Here is an 18,691-nt window from a genome sequence, read left to right on the forward strand (position 1 = left end):
CGGCGGCGGCCACACGTCACTCCGGCACCGCCGGCGGCCCCGGGAAGCGGCGCGGGCGGGGGCAGGGGCTGGGGCCGACCGGGAGCCCGGTGCCGAGGATGGGGGCCGCCCGACCGCCCCGCGCGTGAGGAGGCCGAGGGGCGCGCCACCCCGGCCCGGGGCGGCCGCCCCGGGGCCCCGCCATCCCCGCCCGGCCCGGCGGTCGTGGCCGGGGATGCAGAGCCGGGGGCCGCCGGTGGAGCTGCGCGGGGTGAGAGGCGCGAGGAGGGGTGGCCGCCTGCTGCCCTCACCCTCGGCCCCCACCGGCGGGCCCCGGCAGGATTTGGGGAGCCGCGCGGCCAGGCCCTCTTAGCGCCCTGACATCCGAGGGGACAGGTGAACCTGCCGCCCCGCTCCCACCCGCTCCGCCCGGACAACCGGATCAGCGGGGACGACCCTGCCCGTTTAAGGAGGTTCCTTCTTGCTCCAGCGGAGGCCCTCCCCCAGCCATGGCCCCCAGGAGCCCCCTCAGACCCGCAGGGACTGCCCCCCATCACGGCCGCCGGGGCCCGCCCTCTGCATCCCGCGGGCAGCCAGTGTGAAGCGGCCTCCCGCAGCCCCCGGCCCCTCCCCCATGGAGGAGGAGGAGGGGGCGGCGGCCAAGGAGTGGGGCACGACCCCCGCGGGGCCCGTCTGGACCGCTGTGTTCGACTACGAGGCGGTGGGCGACGAGGAGCTGACCCTGCGGAGGGGTGACCGCGTCCAGGTGCTTTCCCAGGACTGTGCGGTGTCCGGCGATGAGGGCTGGTGGACCGGGCAGCTGCCCAGCGGCCGTGTGGGCGTCTTCCCCAGCAACTACGTGGCCCCTGCTGCACCCGCCGCGCCCGCGGGCCTCCAGCTGCCCCAGGAGATCCCCTTCCACGAGCTGCAGCTGGAGGAGATCATCGGTGTGGGGGGCTTTGGCAAGGTCTATCGGGCCCTGTGGCATGGGGAGGAGGTAGCAGTCAAGGCCGCCCGACTGGACCCTGAGCGGGACCCGGCAGTGACAGCGGAGCAGGTGCGCCAGGAGGCCCGGCTTTTTGGAGCCCTGCAGCACCCCAACATCATTGCCCTGAGGGGCGCCTGTCTGAGCCCCCCACACCTCTGCCTGGTGATGGAGTATGCCCGTGGAGGCGCCCTGAGCAGGGTGCTGGCAGGTCGTCGGGTACCCCCTCATGTGCTGGTCAACTGGGCTGTGCAGGTGGCCCGGGGCATGAACTACCTACACAATGATGCCCCCGTGCCCATCATCCACCGGGACCTCAAGTCCATCAACAGTAAGTGGTATCTTCTCTCCAAAACCCTTCCACAAAACCTTGCAGGCCAAGCCTAGATGGCGGGAAACAGGACAAGGGGCACCAGATGGCAACTGTGCATGGGGGAAGGAGCAGCAGCAGTATACCTTCAGGGCCTGGTGAGGTAGGCCTTGCCTCTATTAAGGGAGAAAAAGGTTCAGAAAGGCGGAAGGACGATTCTGCTTCCCAGGTTACAGTCACAGTAGATCAATAAATAAGTATCCATGAACATGAGGACAGGCCCTTTGGGCCCTTTCTTATGGCAAACAGGACAGATGCAATGCTTGCCCTCTTGGCGCACACCATCCAGTCATGATGCCAGAGTCCTCCTGGCAGAAACAAAAAGAACCTAGCCTACCTGGAGTCAGGTTTTTTCCAGCCTGGCACTACTGCCATTTGTATCTGGAACGCTGTGAGGCCTGTCCTGTGCATTTTAGGTTGTTTGGCAGTCTCCTTGGTCCCTGCCTACTGGAGGCCATCAGCATTCCCATCCCCAGCTATAACAACCAAAAATGTCTCCAGACATTGCCATACATCACCCATGAGGCAAAATCGCCCCCTGGTGAGAACCACTTCCTGGATTCCTGCTAGGCCTCTGATGCAAACTGGAATAAATGAGAAAGGCAGAAAACGAATGTGCCTTATATAAAAGCGTCCAGGCTGCCTGGCCTAGCACACATTCTCCAATGTTGAGTGGTCGGTTGGATCAAAGTGGTTCCATCTTGGGGCTTCAGCATCCTAAGGGACCAAGACAAACTGACAGTACTCATAAACTACACATTTCATTCATTCATTCCACAGCTCATTCTGGAATATTATGTGCCAGATGCTGTCCTAGGGATACAGCAGGGGGAAAATCCTACCTTCCTAGCTCTTCCATTCTTGTGCTGCCCCATCTACTCCATTTCATATTTTTATTCACATCTTCATTCTTTCACTTGGTGTTTTCAATGCCAGATTGTGTACTAAGCAAGCGATCCCCAGTAAATGAGGCCAGCGTGTTCCCTGCCCTCACATGGCTCACACTTAAGCCCAGAAAAGTGAGGGTTCCCCATTTTCCCTCAATATTCCCATTTCATCTATTCCTGATTTCTGTTAGTTCTACACCTCCAATTTTGTTTGAATCTATACCACTATTTTTATGTTGTTGTGTATAAGTCCCTAGAATCCAGGGCTGAGTCATCCTCACCTCCCAAACCTGGCATTTGTATATTCATCAGAGAGCTACCAAGTACCCATAACATGCCCAGGCCACACCTGGGCTGGGGGGCTGCGCCAGACAGATGCAGGTGGTCCCTGTCTTCATGAATGACTGCACTCCAACCTCTGAAGTGTTGGGTGACCGGAGGTGTAACCATCCTGCATCCTGCTCTTAAAGGCCTGGGCTTCTTCATGGTCCTTGCTCACCCCCACCAACTCACAGCAGCCCCATACCCAGGTCGCCAATGCGACCTGGACGAAGGCGAGTGGAGCTCTTAAGCCACCCTGTGCTGTCTCTGGCATGTCCACACCCGTGCCAGAGAGAGCACAGGGTGGCCGTGGTACTGTTCCCTCATGGGAGCTCTTCGACTGGTGTCCTCTGTTCATTATTTATTCTGAAGCACCTACTATGTGCTAGGCACTGTTCTCAAACCTAGGATTACAGAAGTGAGCATGGCAAGATCTGGGCTCTTTCCCAGGATGGAATTTATATTCTAGTAAAGAGGAATAGAGGACAGATAAACACAGGTGGGTGGGCGAAAGGATGGTAGATACCCAAGTTTCAGAGAGTACCAGGGGCTCTCAGGGAAATAAAGCAGATCAAAGGTGAGGCAGAGAAGACCGTGTTTGAGCAGAGACCTGAATAAAAAGGACCCAGCCTTAGATCAGGGGGAATGTCCTGGGATGGGAACGAGTTGCCTCAGTGGAGAAATAGCAAGCCCAGAACAGCAGGAGTTGAGGCCAAGGTGGGGGGTAGATAAAATCATAATGGCAGGCAGGGGCCAGGCTGGGGACCTTGGGTATTTGGTTGCATATAGCAGAAGTCATTAGAGGGTTTTAAGCAGATGTAGATCTTTAAAGAGGACTTATTTTGGGCCAGCCTGAGAGATGCAGAAATAAAGTGTAAAGTCCAGGAGGTATTCCCTCTGTCACAGGACTTCACAAAGAGGAGACATGGGAAGCAAAGAAGGAAGGCCATTTTCTAGCCATATGCTGTTGGCCAAGTGACTTCTCTAAGCCTTAGTGGACTAGTCAATAAAAACAGGTTGCTCATGAGTCAGTTCTTATGAAGGACTTAGCCTAGTGCAAACAGTAGCCGTGACTTATTGCTGTCAGTAATAACCCTAGGTAGTAGTCAGCTGGAACCATTTGACATGCTTGGGGTTGTGTCAGTCAGATTTTGTCACAATGCTGCTGCATAACAAACCACCCTGAAAACAGTATCTTAAAACAACAATCACTTATTACTGTCTATGCCCTTGCCAGCCAGGTGGAGTGCTCAGGACTTAGCTGGCTTAGCTGGAGAGGTCTTGCTCCCAGTATCTCCCATCTCCCTTGAACTAACAGGCTAGCTGAGGCATGCTGTCATGGTGATGGCAGAAGATCCAGGCGGCAAGAAGACACCAGAGTCTCTAAGGCCCAGATTTAGAGCAGCACTGTACCATGTCCTCTTTGTTCTTATCAAAAGCAAGTCGTATGATCATCCCACAAAGAATGGGGAGATATAGTCTGCCTCATTTGGTGGAAAGAACTGCATAGTCACACGGAGTGTGAACTCAGAAACAGTGGCACTGGGGCCCTGTTGCAGGAGACCACGTTCCTCCCTTCTGCTCATGGTTTGCAGGTCCACTTACAGTCTGGTTAGAAGTCAAGGTCAGGACCCAAGAGAACCAAGACCTTGGCCTTTGGTGTGGTCTGCAAGGAGGGACTGTAGGGGCTGGGGGACCCCAGCCTGGCAAGTAGCTGCCACAGAGTAGGGCCACGCGGAGGTTTGGGAGGCTGAGGTCTGCAGCCCCACAGGTCAGGGTGACCCACCTTTCTTCCTACTCCCCAGTCCTTATCCTGGAGGCCATTGAGAACCACAACCTCGCAGACACGGTGCTCAAGATCACGGACTTTGGCCTTGCCCGCGAGTGGCACAAGACCACCAAAATGAGCGCCGCTGGGACCTACGCCTGGATGGCCCCGGAAGTTATCCGCCTCTCCCTCTTCTCCAAAAGCAGCGATGTCTGGAGGTGCTGCGAGGCGGGCTGGGGCGGCATCAGGGAAGTGGTGGGTGGGGCAGGGGAGGGTATTGGGGAGGGACAGTTTCCTGATGAAACACAGGGCCTGGCAGAGGGGCCTCCTGCCCATCAGCACAGCACAGCACTGAGCAGGCCCCAAAGTCGTCACTTGCACTGGCAGCAGAGGTGGCCCTGAAGAGGGACTTGAATTAGGACAAAAACATCAAGAGATATAGATAGGACAGAGGTGTCAGCACCGAGGAGCCCCTCAGCACCCCGTGCCCCCAGCCCATTGACAGGAAGCGGAGGCCTTGGAGGCAGCGTTCATTCTTCCCTTCTGCAGCGCACTGGGCTCCAGGGACCCAGCAGTCGACAGAAATAGTGTTACTGCCCTCAGGGATCGTAACTTTTTCAAAAATACACAAGAAACTAAAAGAATAAAGCTGTTTTAAGTTAAGAAAATGATCATTTAAAAGATAGTAAAGAAAAGCATGAGGGGGCGTGAGGGAGAATTTCTGAGAACTGCTTTAGGTGAGTTCTGAGTGACAAGGAGCCAGCCACGCAACGTTTGGGTGCCACAAGGGAGGTGCTGAGGTGCAAATGAACATAGTATGTTCCAGAAACAGGCAGGAACCTGTGTGCTGGGACAGCATGTGTCAGCCCGCAGTAGGAAATGCGTGGAGATCGCCCAGCAGTCTGCGTGAGGGAACGCCTCAGGGTCTGAGTCAAAGTGTGGTGGAGAGCCATTAGGGGCGTTTACGATTTAGCCTTTCAGTCGCTCCTTTGGCTGTGGGGTGCAGAATGGATCTCAGCCGACAGGAGTGGTGGCGAGCGACCACTCGACCCAGGGAGTCAGTGGCAATAGAAGCTTTTCAAGCAGGGCCTCTACTTGGTTGGAGCCAGTCCCAGCGTCTTCTCATTTACTGTTCCATCAGTCCCCCGCTGAGGCTCCAAATTGCCCAAACAGCAAATTAATGGGTTTAGGGAAGAGAAAAATCAGACAGGAAGTCTTGCGCCCAACCTAGAGCAGAGCAGCCCTTTGGAGAAGTCCCAACTGGTTTTACACCAGACATTCACTTATGGCCCCAAATATCTACTTCAGCTGCAAGGAAGAGAAGCCACACAGTAACAAGACTGAAGTTTCTGTTGTTATATAAATTCCGGGACTGACCCAGCATCTCCAGTGCCAGGGATCCAGACTCCTATGTTGGGCTCTCTGTATGGGGCAGGTTACTTCTTCCTTGTATTGTTCTATCCCATACTTTTCAGGACACTAAATATTCATGACTCCCATCCACCAAATATCAGTGGACACTCTTCAGTCATTGTGACAATCAAAACATCCTCACAGGTTCCCAATACGCAGGAGAGGTGGGGGATGATACCACCTCCGGGTGGAGACCACTGTTAATTTTCTCCACCTTGGGTGGCTCCAATCCCAAGTTCATTTCATGGTCCAGAATGGCTGCTTGAGATTCCACTTTTATTGTCCACATTCCACCCAGCAGGAAAAAGAATGGAGGAAAGGGGCACCATGCTCTTTAAGGACACTTGCTGAAAGCTGATTGCCTCCCGCACACCTTCCTTCATTCCACTGTACAGCATGGTAGTCCTCTGGCATTACTTGGCTGTGAAGGAGGATGGAAAATGTTTCCAGGCACCATATGCCCATTCAAAATCACCAGTGCTGTCATTGAGGAGGAAGGGGAAGCTGTCGCTGCCTGAAGGCAACAGTTATGCCTAGAACAGTGCCTAGCACACAGTTGGCACTTAATAAAAGGGTTGAATGAACCTCAGCAACTTAGCAAGATACTGTCTCAAAATTTAAAAAGGGGCTGGGGCTGGGGATGTAGCTCAGTGGTAAAGTGCCACTGGATTCAATCCCCCATATCAAAAAAAAAAAAAAAAGGAAAGAAAGAAATGCATGAGTGGATATCCAGAGAGAATAGGGATCCACTCCAAGTTAGAAACTGCACAAAGTGACAGTCAGGATCCAGGAAAATGCAGTTTACTGGGGAAGATGAACATGCAGGTGACTGTAGCCAGTGATGCACACTCTGGTATTGTGTAGCCATTAAGGGCCCTGTTGTGGGCATCAGGCAGACCTGAGTCCATGTGAGGCTCCATCCCTTATAGCTGTGTGACCCTGGGCAAGCAGCTTAACCTCTCTGAAACTGTGCCTGCTCATGAGATAAAATAGGGGTCATACGGATACCTTCTGCCTTACAGGGCTGTTGTGAGGATTACCAAGAGTGCCTAGCACAGTGCCTGGCCTGGAGTAGGTGCTCTATAAGTGTAAAGTAGTGTTACCTTGCTTTTAGAGGTAAGTGCGGCGGGTTCTGGGGGAACATAGAGGAGGGGCCTCTACCTCGCATTGAAGGCTTTGGGATCAAGGAAGGCTTCCTGGAAGAGGGGGCAACCCAAGTTAGCACTTGACGGACAGTCACACAGAGGGAAGCGTGTTCTTGACAAGGGAGTGGCATGTGCCAAGGCTGGAGGCGGGAAGTGCAAGTCTCACTCAGTGTTCCTGTGGCTGCGAGATGAACTTGGGGATGGAGTGGGGTCCAAGAGTTTTCAGAGGTCACCAAAGGTCAGGGCTAAGAAGGATGGGTTTGCCCAGCAGGCATGGGAGACCCAAGATCTCCAGGCAGGGGCAAGGGACAAGAGGCAGCCCAGGGGAGAGACCAGAGTGAGCCCCACCTTCTGTCTGAGAACAGCCCCTCAGGCTCAGAGCAGGTTCTTGGGGCCTCATCTACTGGGCTGGATGCTGGGGTGAGGGAGGCCCCGTGGGGCCAGGGCTGGGCGAGGTGAGGATTGGCCTGGGCTGCAGCATCATCCCTCCCTCTCCCCTACCTGCAGCTTTGGGGTGCTGCTCTGGGAGCTGCTGACGGGTGAGGTCCCCTACCGTGAAATCGATGCCTTGGCCGTGGCGTATGGCGTGGCCATGAACAAGCTGACGCTGCCCATCCCCTCCACCTGCCCCGAGCCCTTTGCCCGCCTACTGGAGGGTAAGCCAGGGCCCCATGGAGAGGGCAGGCTTGGCTGTGGGTGGCAGGGTCCCTTGGGCCCAGTCCTCTCCCCTTCACACCCGCCCAACACCCGTGTGCCCAGGAGTAAGGGAGAAGGTGCTGGGACACAGTGGACTGTGACTGTGGACACTGTCCCCTGCAGCTGGCCCCTTTGTTCCCCAGACCTTTGTGCAGGCCAGAGTTCTTGCTGTTAGGATCCACTGGCCCTGGGGTTCCTGCCCGATCCTTAATTCCATCACAGGCCCCTCCACAGGGAGCAGGGCCTGGGGCTTCTCTCCCAGCAGGTCACTGAGGGAAATGTGCCAAAGCTTGGCTTTGAAGTCTTCCCTTTAGCTCCATGGAAGCTGTTTGTCCACAGTCCCGAGTCCTGCCTTCTCTGAGCAGACTGGTTCCCCAGAGCATGACTGCTGACATGCCCATCCCCCTCCCCCCAGAATGCTGGGACCCAGACCCACACGGGCGGCCAGATTTCGGCAGCATCTTGAAGCGGCTCGAAGTCATAGAACAGTCAGCCCTGTTCCAGATGCCGCTGGAGTCCTTCCACTCCCTGCAGGAGGACTGGAAGCTGGAGATTCAGCACATGTTTGATGACCTTCGGACCAAGGAGAAGGTGAAGGCGAGGGCTCGGTGGGAGGGACAGAGCAGGATCCAGTGAGCTCTGTTGCCTTTGGTGCCTCACAGTCCCGCCCCCTGAACCCCAGCCTTTGGGTCCATGCAGGGTCTTTTTGCATATTAAGAAAAGACAGCCTTCTGTTGGTGGATTAATGAGAAAAAAGCACCCAGTGCTGAAGTACTCACAGGTGATACTGCATGACGTCTGGAATTGGCTTTAAAGTACTACAGCAAAAATGCAGAGGGCCACATGAGATTTGCGAGTACAGATCATTGTTGAAGTTGGATGCTGGGTAGATGGGGGGGCACCTTTCTCTGCTTTTGTGGCTGTTTGAAATTTTACAGATTGAAAAGTTTAAAAAGGGGTAGGGCAGAAGGAAAAGGCACCCCTTTCTTGGGCTAACACACTCCCCTACCCTGGCACCCAGCTTGGCTAGTACAGTGTGAGTTGGAGTGTGAGCCCAGTGGACCTCACGGCGGGGTGCCCTGGTGCCGAGCACCCAGGAGGCCCAGCGGCCTTGGGACCCATGCCAGGGGCAGGGTGGCTTAGCACCTCCCTGCCTCTGCGTCTCGCCCGCCGCAGGAGCTCCGCAGCCGGGAGGAGGAGCTGCTGCGGGCAGCACAGGAGCAGCGCTTCCAGGAGGAGCAACTGCGGCGGCGGGAGCAGGAGCTGGCCGAGCGAGAGATGGACATCGTGGAACGTGAGCTGCACCTGCTCATGTGCCAGCTGAGCCAGGAGAAACCCCGGGTCCGCAAACGCAAGGGCAATTTCAAGCGCAGCCGCCTGCTCAAGCTGCGGGAAGGCAGCAGCCACATCAGCCTGCCCTCTGGTACACCTTGTTCCTTGGGCATCCTCCACGGGGCTGTGGGGCGCGTCCCTAACCCGGGTTTTAACTCTTCCTTTGATTGCTGTGCTTCGGATGGAACCAGGGCCTCCAGCAAGCTAGGCAAGCACTCTTCCACTGAGCTACATCCCCGGCTCACTTGTATTTTTTCTTTAACTTTTTTTTTTCCCCCAAAGAGTGGCTCCCAGATAATGTGTCTCTCTTAGGAAGCACATAATGCATCATGTCTGGTTGTCTTCTCTCTGTGATGTCGCAAGCCAAGAGCCAGCCCTGTAGCAGCACCAGCCTATGGAAATGTAGCCATGTGTATTATCTTCAATTTTCTAGGAGCCACATTTAAAAAGTAAAAAGAAACAGGTGATAATAGCTTTAATATATCCACGTAATCAATACCCCAAAACTGAGGTAGTTTACCTTCTCTTTTTTGCACTGAATCTTTGAGATCCAGTATGCGTTTGATATTTATAGCATCTCTCAAGCTGGGCAGTAAATTTTTATTAAAAATTTGGATCTGGGGCTGGCCACAGTGGCACAAAGTTTTTGTAATCCCAGCAACTATGGAAACTGAGGCAGGAAGATCACAAGTTCGAGACCAGCCTGGGCAATTTGATGAGACCCTATTCCAAAATAAAAATATAAAAGGACTCAGCATGTAGCTCAGTGGTAGAGCACTCCTGGATTAAATCCCTTTAACCACACACACAAAAATATTTTTTATCTGGGGTTGGAGATGTAGCTCAGTGGTAAAGCACTGTGTTCCAGGCCCAGCACCAAAAAAAAGAAAAAATAAAGAAAAATTATCTGCACTTAGATTTTATAAAATTGAGAGTTGGAGAAACTAGATTCACATCTAGGTTGTTCTAAACATGCTTGTGTCTCCAGTGACCAAATTAAGTATCTGTTTTTAATTTTAAACTTAAATTAATTGCAGTAAGATAAATAAAGGTTAAACTCCAGTTCTCTAGTTGCAGCAGCCATGTTTCAGGTGCTCCTGAGATGGAGCTGATGGCTACCATCCTGGACCCTCAGACCTGGGTCTTTCGCCTAGCACAGTTAGATCTGGTCTCACCCCCAGATTGCCAGTCAAGAAAGGGCACGAGTATTTGCATTTCCAAGAGGGCTTCCAGCTACTGCTGCTGCTGGCCTGGCCCGCACTGTGAGAACCACTGCAGTAAGAAATGACAGACGTGGTGTTCCCATGTGATCATTCCTTCTGTACTTTCACAAGGAAACCTCCTTTCCGTTACCAGACAGCCATTTACTTAGGAAAGTCTCTTCCTTTTTGCAGGCTTCGAACATAAGATCACAGTCCAGGCCTCTCCCACCCTGGACAAACGGAAAGGATCCGATGGGGCCAGCCCCCCTGCCAGCCCCAGCATCATCCCAAGGCTGAGGGCCATTCGCCGTGAGTATCTGCAAGGCCTCGATCAGTCAGCCAGTCAGTCAGCAACATCCCTGAGCATGTACTTGGCATCAGGCCAAAGGAATAACCGAACGAAAGAGGCAAGATCCCTTCCCTTATTCTCATCAGGGGGAAACAGACAGCCAGTCAATAAGCAGAATAATTTCCAGGAGTAATTAGGAAAGGAAATGAAGACTTTGGGGCTGGGATGTAGCGCAGTATTGAAGGCCTGTGTTCACCATGCATAGCTTCCATCCCCAATACCAAAAAGACAAAAAAGAGGGTTCAGCAGAGATATGGAATCAATAGGATGTATTTAGATATATAAAAAGAAAATTAGGGATTGGCTCCTGGGATTATGGAGGCTAGGAAGGTCCCCAATCTTCTGTTTGTGAGACGGCTTCCAGGAAAGCCAGTACTGTGCTTCCAGTCCAAGTCCAAAGGCCTGCCAACCAAAAGCACCATGTCTGTGGGCAGGAGATGGATGTCCCGGCTCAAGTAGAGAAAGCACCTTCTTCTGCCTTCTGTTCACCCCCTCCCCCACGCCAGGGAGTGGGCGATGCCCGCCAACATTGGTGAAGACACTCACAGGCACGCCAGAAGTCACATCTAGCGGCTCTCCTGGCATCTCTTAGCCCAGTCAAGCTGACACATAAAATTAGCCATCAGAGAAGGCAAGTCGGTCTAGGGAGGTGAGGTTTGAACAGGCCCTTTATGGAAAGGAGTGAAACATGCGCAGATCTGAGGACACAGAGGGAACTGGAAAGGGGAAAGGCTAGAACTAGCAGGGCAAGTTACCAGCCCAGAGGCCAACATGCTATAATCCCAGTGACTCAGGAGGCTGAGACAGGAGGATCGTAAGTTTAAGGCCAGCCTCAGCAACTTAGGGAGGCCCTCGGAAATTTAGCAAGACCCCGTCTCAAAAAATAAAAGGGTTGGGGATGTTCGATCTCCAGTACTGGAAGGTGGGGGGGAGAAGGCCAGTTTGTCTAGAGTAGAGGGAGTGGAAAGGACAGCATTAGTTCAATGGTCCCAGGGGTCAGATCACACAAGGCCTTGAGATCCAAGGTTAGGAGTTTGATTTTTTTCCGCAGTGCTGGGGATGGAGCCCAGGGTCTTACACAAGCTAAGCACACTCCACTGTTAAGCTCTGCTGCCAGCCTGGGGTTTATTTAAACATCGGGAAGGCCTAGGGGGATGTGAGCATGATGGGATCAGATTCACCTCTTTCCTCTGGCTGCTGTGAGGAATAAAGGCAGAGAGGCCATCAAGGTGATAGGGACTACTAGGGGGGAGTGGAGACTTGGAAGGGACAGATGGTCACAGTCCAGGCCACATGTCAGAGCGTGTAGATGAGTTAAAGGGTGCAAAGCCGCCTCTTGAGCCTGTCCCACCCTGTCGTGCTCCCCAGCCTTGGCCCCACCCCCAGCCTCTCCGCATGCCTCTCTTCAGACACCAGATTTATACTAGTCCCAGAAGGTCACTCTAGCAGGGGACACAGAGACAAGCAACTTTAGTAGTAGCAAATACTCCTGAAGGTATGTGCAGAGTGGGTCCCACAGGGAAGAGAGCCTGGGCTCCAGGGGACTAACCCTGGAAGATGGCAGAGGGGCGGAGGAGCTGTGTCCCCAGCAGGGGGTGGTCTGCAGGGATTGCACAGGGAGTGTCGCCAGGGGAACCAGAAAGACCTTAGACTCCCAGGTGGAGAGTGGCTTGGAGGACAGACCAAGCTTCCAAGACCCAGCGACCAAGTGGCTTTTCTTGACCCAGTGACTCCTGTGGACTGTGGCGGCGGCAGCAGCAGTGGCAGCAGCAGTGGTGGCAGTGGGACGTGGGGCCGCAGTGGGCCCCCGAAGAAGGAAGAACTAGTCGGGGGCAAGAAGAAGGGCCGGACATGGGGGCCCAGCTCCACCCTGCAGAAGGAGCGAGCTGGAGGAGAGGAGAGGTACTGGCGTTGTGGTGCCCACTGGCCCCTGTGCCCACTGTAGGCCCAGGCAGCCATGGCCGACTCCCCTCATGCCCCCTGCAGGCTGAAGGCTCTGGGGGAAGGAAGCAAACAGTGGTCATCAAGTGCCCCCAACCTGGGCAAATCCCCCAAACACACTCCCATCGCCCCTGGCTTCGCCAGCCTCAATGAGATGGGTAAGAGGGTGTGGGTGCTTGAAGAGGGAGGGAGGAGACGCCCTGGCCAAAGCGGAGAACAGCCCAGGGCCAGGGTGAGGGCAGGACCCAGGAGCCTTTGGGTGGGAGGCATTCTTGGAAAAGGGGATAGCTGGTCCCTGGGGGTTGGGGGTCATTCCCAGGGCAAGGACGCACTGCCCTGAGCCTTTTGCGGGAGAAAAATTCAAAAACGTTGCTTAGTGGCATCTGGGGTCTTGCTGTTGCGGGGGGTCATTGTGGGCCCTGAGGTCCCCGAGGGCAGCAGAACCAGCCACCCACCACCCACCCCGCCCCAGCCGATTGACGCCCCTCTGATTGCAGAAGAGTTCGCCGAGGCGGACGGAGGCAGCAGCGTGCCCCCTTCCCCCTACACCACCCCGTCCTACCTCACGGTGCCGCTGCCCGCTGAGCCCTCCCCAGGGGTGCGGGCGCCGTGGGAGTCGCCGCCAGCCGCACCCCCAGCCCGGCCCGGGCACAGCGCACGGCGGCGCTGTGACCTGGCGCTGCTGGGCTGCGCCACGCTGCTGGGCGCCGTGGGACTGGGTGCCGATGTGGCCGAGGCGCGCGTAGCCGATGGCGAGGAGCAGCGGGGCTGGCTAGATGGCCTCTTCTTCCCCCGTGCCGGCCGCTTCCCCCGGGGCCTGAGCCCAACTGGGCGCCCCCCAGGACGCCGCGATGACTCAGCCCCCGGCCCCGGCCTGGCGCCCTCGGCCACCCTCGTGTCCCTGTCGTCTGTGTCCGACTGCAACTCCACGCGTTCTCTGCTGCGCTCCGATAGCGACGAGGCCGCTCCAGTCGTGCCCTCCCCACCGCCTTCGCCGCCTGTGCCCTCGCCCAGCAGCAACCCTCTGGTGGACCTGGAGCTGGAGAGCTTCAAGAAGGACCCCCGCCAGTCGCTCACACCCACCCACGTCACGGCTGCACGCGCCGTGAGCCGTGGACACCGGCGGACGCCGTCAGATGGGGCGCTGGGGCAGCGGGGGCCGCTGGAGCCCACCGGCCACGGCCCGGGTGAGTGAGGCACCGCGCAGCTATGGCGCAGACAACTGCCCTGTTCCCGCCATGGTCTGGTCGGTGCCCAGCCGCTACCTCGAAAGCTGCAGCCTCCTACCTAGCACGCGGGGGAAGCGTCTGGGTCCCCACGCACCGCACCGCATTGTTGGCAGCCTTGTGGGTCCCGCCAGGGTGGCTGAGACAGGATGAATTAGGTGGCAAACTGCAGGCAGATGGTTTTAACTGCAGCGACACTAATGTCGCTAATTCTCAAGTAGCACTACTCTCTCCTCCAACTAACAGCCACAAAGGTGACGGTAATGGCAGGAGCTAAGTGCCTACCAGGCTTGGGCCGCTGTTAATGACAGTGACCATGGCTTTCTTCAGTCCTTTCCTACATAGTGAGGTGCTGTTTTGATCCTGATTCTGAGACAATGTCATGCCTTATGCCTGTCTACCTGGACCCTGCCCGGGAGGGACAGGGTTTTGGCTAGAGCCAACCAAGAAGCCTGTTTCAAAGGGCTAAAGAACAAGCCAGGAGTGGTGCCCAGTTGGGTGAGCCACTGGAAGTGATGGGGACCAGGGCAAGGTCCCAGTGCTTCCGGCCTTCAGAGGCAGTGGTCCTGCTGGACGGTGGCCCAGCATCTGAGCATTCTTCAAGAGAAGCCAGAAATTCCACTCTTGATGTACATGTTGCTGACTGAAATGTCACCCTTCACCCCACCCTACTCACCTGATCTGATCCTCTCTCCCCAGGCCCTCGAGACCCCCTGGACTTCCCCCGCCTGCCCGACCCCCAAGCTCTGTTCCCCACCCGCCGTCGGCCCCCTGAGTTCCCTGGCCGTCCCACCACCCTGACCTTTGCCCCAAGACCCCGGCCGGCTGCCAGCCGTCCCCGTCTGGACCCCTGGAAACTGGTCTCCTTTGGTCGGACACTCACCATCTCGCCTCCCAGCAGGCCAGACACTCCAGAGAGCCCTGGGCCCCCCAGCATGCAGCCCACACTGCTGGACATGGACATGGAGGGGCAGAGCCAGGACAACACGGTGCCCCTGTGTGGGGCCCATGGCTCCCACTAAGGCCTGCCCACCATCGCCCGCCTGGGCAGCCATGAATGTAGCGTCCCAGGCCCCGCCCCAGCCTGCCGTGCCCCAAGGCGGGGGAGGCCCTGGGCAGGATACTCAACTCTATTTATTGGGAAAGGAGGGAGGGGGGGACACTTAATTTATTCCTTTGTACCCCAGGGGGTGGAGCCCTGTGCCCACCCTGCAGTGGGGAGGAGGGTGGGCAGGGATACTCAGGGACAGGGCATCATGGGGGATTTGGCACAAAATGCAGCATTAAAGGTTACCCCTGCCCCTACCTTGCTTGGCTGTTTGTCTTTTCCCAGCCCAGGCCCTCAGGCTGGCTCACCCCAGTGGGACACTCCCACACCCCCACTCCCTCCCTGGGCTTCTCTGGGTTTCTGTGGTCAAAGGATGAAACTCAAGCCCATGTCCCCTCCGTAGACCCGACAAGAACAAGACACAAAGAGGTTCGTCAGTGACAAGTGCTTTACCAGCAAACGCATGAGTTGGGGAAGTTACATGGCGAGGTGGGAGGGAGGGGGCAGGCGGCCCCTCAACCTCAGCCGACCACATCCCGGGCAGGAGCCCCAGCCCCACTGTCCTCCCGCTGGAGGCTGCAGCGGTTCATCTTCAGCTGGGTCAGCTGGATGTAGCGAAGGACATTGGTGTCTGCAGGGGAGGTGGATAGGGCATTATCTGGTTGTCCTGGAGCAGCAGGTGACATCCACACCACCTCAGCTTGTACCCATTGTCCCCATCTCCAGTGGCTCCCCAAACAGCCCATATTGCCAAAACCATTCCCCAGAAGCCAAGCTGCAACCAGCAGCCAGAAACATTTCACACCTCCACGCTGTGTCCTCTGCCAGGAATGCCTCTTCAGAGGTTCCTGTCACACTTCCACTCATCCCCCAGCGACATCTGTGAGACATCTGTTCTCCAAACCACTTAACAGGAAAGTTCATCTCGCCTCTGCTCCCGGCTCTGCACCATGCACCCACTGTCAGCCTCTTCCCTCCTGACTCGATGCAAAATGTAGTTGTCTGTGTTCACGTGAGGCCGTTACCTCCAAAACCCCTCTTCCCCATCCTTCCACACACCAATTTCCTGGCATCACCTGCCTTGCGTGGACGAGTAGGTGAGTGAGTGAATGGTTAGTGAACAAGTGAAGGGTGAGTGTATTTGGGGCGGGAAAGTAATGGAGATGAGGATGAGTGTGTGGATAGGGAAATGACTGAGTAGGTGAATGGGAGATATCAGGATGGGTTGGTGACAGGCTAGATGAGGAGTGGTCGGGTAGGTGGCAGAGGAATGGTGGGGGAGTGGATGTTTGGTGAGGATGGGGGAGTGAGTGGCGGGTGTGTAAGGAGTAGGCAGATGGAGAGATGTCCAGTGGTACAGCGCTCCCTCCAGGCAGCGCTAGGGAAGGAGAGCTCTGCCCCGCTTCGTTCTACTCTAGCCCTTTCCCCAGCCCAGGCCCAGCCGTCACCTCTTCCCCGCCCTGCCCCTCACCTGTGGGCTCCCGGCTGCGGGCCTCCTGAAGGTATCTCAGCGCACGTGCGTAGTCGCCCAGGTGGTAGAAGGCAATGCCGGCGCGGTAGGTGGCCTTGAAGTTGCCCTGCTGCTTCTCCAGCACCTTGAGACAGTACTCGCGGACGCGCTCGTAGTTCACCAGCTCCGACTGCAGAAGGCAGGCTGCAGGGGCGCCGGGGCGTGCACTCTTAGAGCCTGTTGGTATCTCTAGAACCCACGTGACTTCCAGAAGTCTGGTCTCCCGAGTGCAGGGAACCCGTGTCCTTCCCCATCTCCCAAGGGGGGCTGAGACCACTAGGGGGCGCCAATCTACTGGCCCATCAGAATAGACTCAATCTGCGCCGCCGCTGGAGGGCGCGAAAGACACAGACAAGCTCCGACGATTAGCTCGAAGGTTTTGGTAGGCAAAAGTGCTAAGGGCGGCCACAGAGGCGAGGGACTAGGCATAGAATGGCTCGTCCAGGCTAGCCCTTCTCACTTTAGGTTCACTACTGGCCAGGGGCAGAAAGAATGACAGGGAAGTGGGATTCAGAAGACCCAGACCAAAGCCCATTTCCTGCATCTCAGCTCCCTCCACCCAGACACCCAGAACTGTGATCGCCTGCCCTCAACCCCTTGCCTTGATCAAGTTCTGAGGTCTCTCTCAACAGACCATGCATGGCTCTGGCCCCTTCAGCCTCCAGCCCCGGCCCGCCAGTCCCCAAGACCTCCCGGTTGTCCCTCACTTCCCGCTTCTCTCACATATGTCCCTCTGTGTGCCCCGCGACGGCCCCATACCCGTGAGAGAGTCATAACATTCCACCTCCGTGTTCTCCACCAGGCGACGCTGCTCCTCGCTGAGGCGGGCGGGCCCGGGGCTGGTGGCGGGCCCGGGGGCGGGGGCCGGCAGGCCTCCAGGGCGGGCCCCCTGCGCCGCCTTCAGCTGCAGCAGTGCCCGATGGTACTTGCCGATGGCTTCCCGGAACTTCTTCTCTCGGTAGCAGCGCTGGCCCTCCGCCTTGAATGCCACGGCGGCCCGCAGGCTGCTGTCGAGCGCCGCAGCCAGCGTCCCCGACGGCTCTGGGGCAGGACCCGGTCGAGCCGAGCCATGGCGGGGACCTGGGCCAGGGCCCGGCGGGGAGAGGGCGGGAGGCGGGCGCGGCGGAGGCTCCGGGGCAGCGCTGAGCATCAGCACCGGGGACAGCGCGCCGCGCTGCATTGTGGGAAACTCCTGCGGCCGCCGCTGCAGCTACCGCATCGCCCCCCGCGGGGCCGGTCCCCACCCTTTCTCCGCCCCCGCACCTCCGGCTGCCGACTCCGGCTGCCCCCTATGGGTCTAGAGAAGCCCCTCAAGACTTTCCCTTCTTATCTTCAAATCAGCCCCAGTCCTCATTCTCCTCTGCCTTACTCAACACTCCGCTTACCGTCCTCGCCCCTTCTGCCTGCTCCCTGCCCCGGTGTCCAAAGCTCCCGAAGATTTTGAGAAGGGTTAGCCTGAGGGAAAGACCCAGAAGCAGAAACCTCGCAGAAAGCTGGTTTTCGGTCCACTAAACATTTGGTTTATTGTATACAAACACGGAATAAGGATTCAAACTGCCCACATTCAAATTCCCCTTATTTTCTCGCTAGTTGTATCTCACTTAAATCACCTGGACCTCTGTATCCAGTAACATGGGTGAATAATATCCACTGTAGAATTCATTCACTTATTTATGCAACAAACAACTATTCACTTTATCTTCTCTGTGCCTGGCTCTGTTCTGGATGATGCTGAGGACTTCAGACTTTACCCTCACTAGGTCCCCAAGTCCAGAAGACAGGCAGACCAGTGACCAACAGCGACAGCCCACGATGAACTGGCTTGAAAGCACAGGCAGAGAGTTCAGGGCTGAGATGGCCCAGAAGAAGCACCTGCCCTTGGCGGAGGTGGCGAGTGAGGGCTGGAGGAGGGGCTTACCCTACAACCAAGAGAGTCCGCCTCTGCGCTCATTGAGCTCACCTCTTTCGTGGAAAAGCCAGTGAGATAGCATACACGCCCGAGACGTACCAGGGTGAGCAGCACACTAATAAAAGAATATGCAGGGGAGGAAACACGTGGGAGACTCGCGAAAGAAAAAGGAGGTGGAAGGGGTGACCGTCCTGCCGCCCTCCTTAGCCTCCACTTAGCTATGTGAAGTTCTCAGATCAAGTTCTCAGATCTTTTTCTACTTGACTTCCTTTTGTGACACATGAGGATAACAAGTAAGTTTACCTTCGGGTGGTAGCAGGGACTGAATTCTATCATGCAGGTAAAGCACTCAGTACAGGGCCTTGGTAGTCATGGATGATTTCTTACCAACCATTAGATCCTGAATTATTTAACCCCAAATGCCTGGCTCCAACTCGGCATCCATACATAATCGTTTATTTTTATTGATGAACTACAGTTGCACATAATGGCAGGATTTGTTGTTGCATATTTGTACATACACACGATGAACTATGATTTGGCCAATACCCTTCCCCAGCATTTCCCTTTCCCTCCCCCGGTCCTTTTCCTCTACTGACTTCACTTTGAT

The 18,691-nt window shown here is 56.2% G+C and overlaps 2 protein-coding genes across 2 annotated transcripts; one reads left to right on the forward strand and one right to left on the reverse strand.

The window, feature by feature from the left end:
- The first annotated feature begins 8 nt into the window (after nt 1-8).
- Nucleotides 9-14,792, forward strand: MAP3K10 (mitogen-activated protein kinase kinase kinase 10). The gene is made up of 10 exons (XM_079117394.1): nt 9-1,295; nt 4,348-4,528; nt 7,376-7,524; nt 7,980-8,155; nt 8,741-8,987; nt 10,291-10,407; nt 12,175-12,349; nt 12,434-12,546; nt 12,886-13,575; nt 14,314-14,792. The coding sequence occupies exons 1-10, from the start codon at nt 614-616 to the stop codon at nt 14,634-14,636; spliced, it is 2,853 nt and encodes a 950-aa protein (XP_078973520.1). The 5' UTR covers nt 9-613; the 3' UTR covers nt 14,637-14,792.
- A 254-nt stretch (nt 14,793-15,046) lies between these two features.
- TTC9B (tetratricopeptide repeat domain 9B) lies at nt 15,047-17,493 on the reverse strand. The gene is made up of 3 exons (XM_079117395.1): nt 16,932-17,493; nt 16,134-16,316; nt 15,047-15,293 (listed from the first exon to the last, which is right to left on the reverse strand). Exons 1-3 carry the CDS (start codon nt 17,350-17,352, stop codon nt 15,184-15,186), a joined length of 714 nt encoding a protein of 237 aa, XP_078973521.1. The 5' UTR covers nt 17,353-17,493; the 3' UTR covers nt 15,047-15,183.
- Between the last annotated feature and the right edge of the window lie 1,198 nt (nt 17,494-18,691).

This window comes from Sciurus vulgaris (assembly GCF_902686455.1).
Source record: "Sciurus vulgaris genome assembly, chromosome: 17".
Taxonomy (NCBI): Eukaryota; Metazoa; Chordata; class Mammalia; order Rodentia; family Sciuridae; genus Sciurus; species Sciurus vulgaris.

What these genes read in the sequence shown, in the direction of transcription:
- MAP3K10 (XM_079117394.1), top strand. Translation starts at nt 614, where the DNA reads ATGGAGGAGGAGGAGGGGGCGGCGGCCAAGGAGTGGGGCACGACCCCC. An exon ending in ACCTTCGGACCAAGGAGAAG is followed by an intron (nt 8,156 to 8,740) that starts GTGAAGGCGAGG and finishes CGCCCGCCGCAG; the next exon opens with GAGCTCCGCAGCCGGGAGGA. An exon ending in AAGGCTGAGGGCCATTCGCC is followed by an intron (nt 10,408 to 12,174) that starts GTGAGTATCTGC and finishes TTCTTGACCCAG; the next exon opens with TGACTCCTGTGGACTGTGGC.
- TTC9B (XM_079117395.1), bottom strand. Translation starts at nt 17,352, where the DNA reads ATGCAGCGCGGCGCGCTGTCCCCGGTGCTGATGCTCAGCGCTGCCCCG. An exon ending in ATGTTATGACTCTCTCACGG is followed by an intron (nt 16,317 to 16,931) that starts GTATGGGGCCGT and finishes GCGCCCCTGCAG; the next exon opens with CCTGCCTTCTGCAGTCGGAG. An exon ending in CCGCAGCCGGGAGCCCACAG is followed by an intron (nt 15,294 to 16,133) that starts GTGAGGGGCAGG and finishes CCTCCCCTGCAG; the next exon opens with ACACCAATGTCCTTCGCTAC.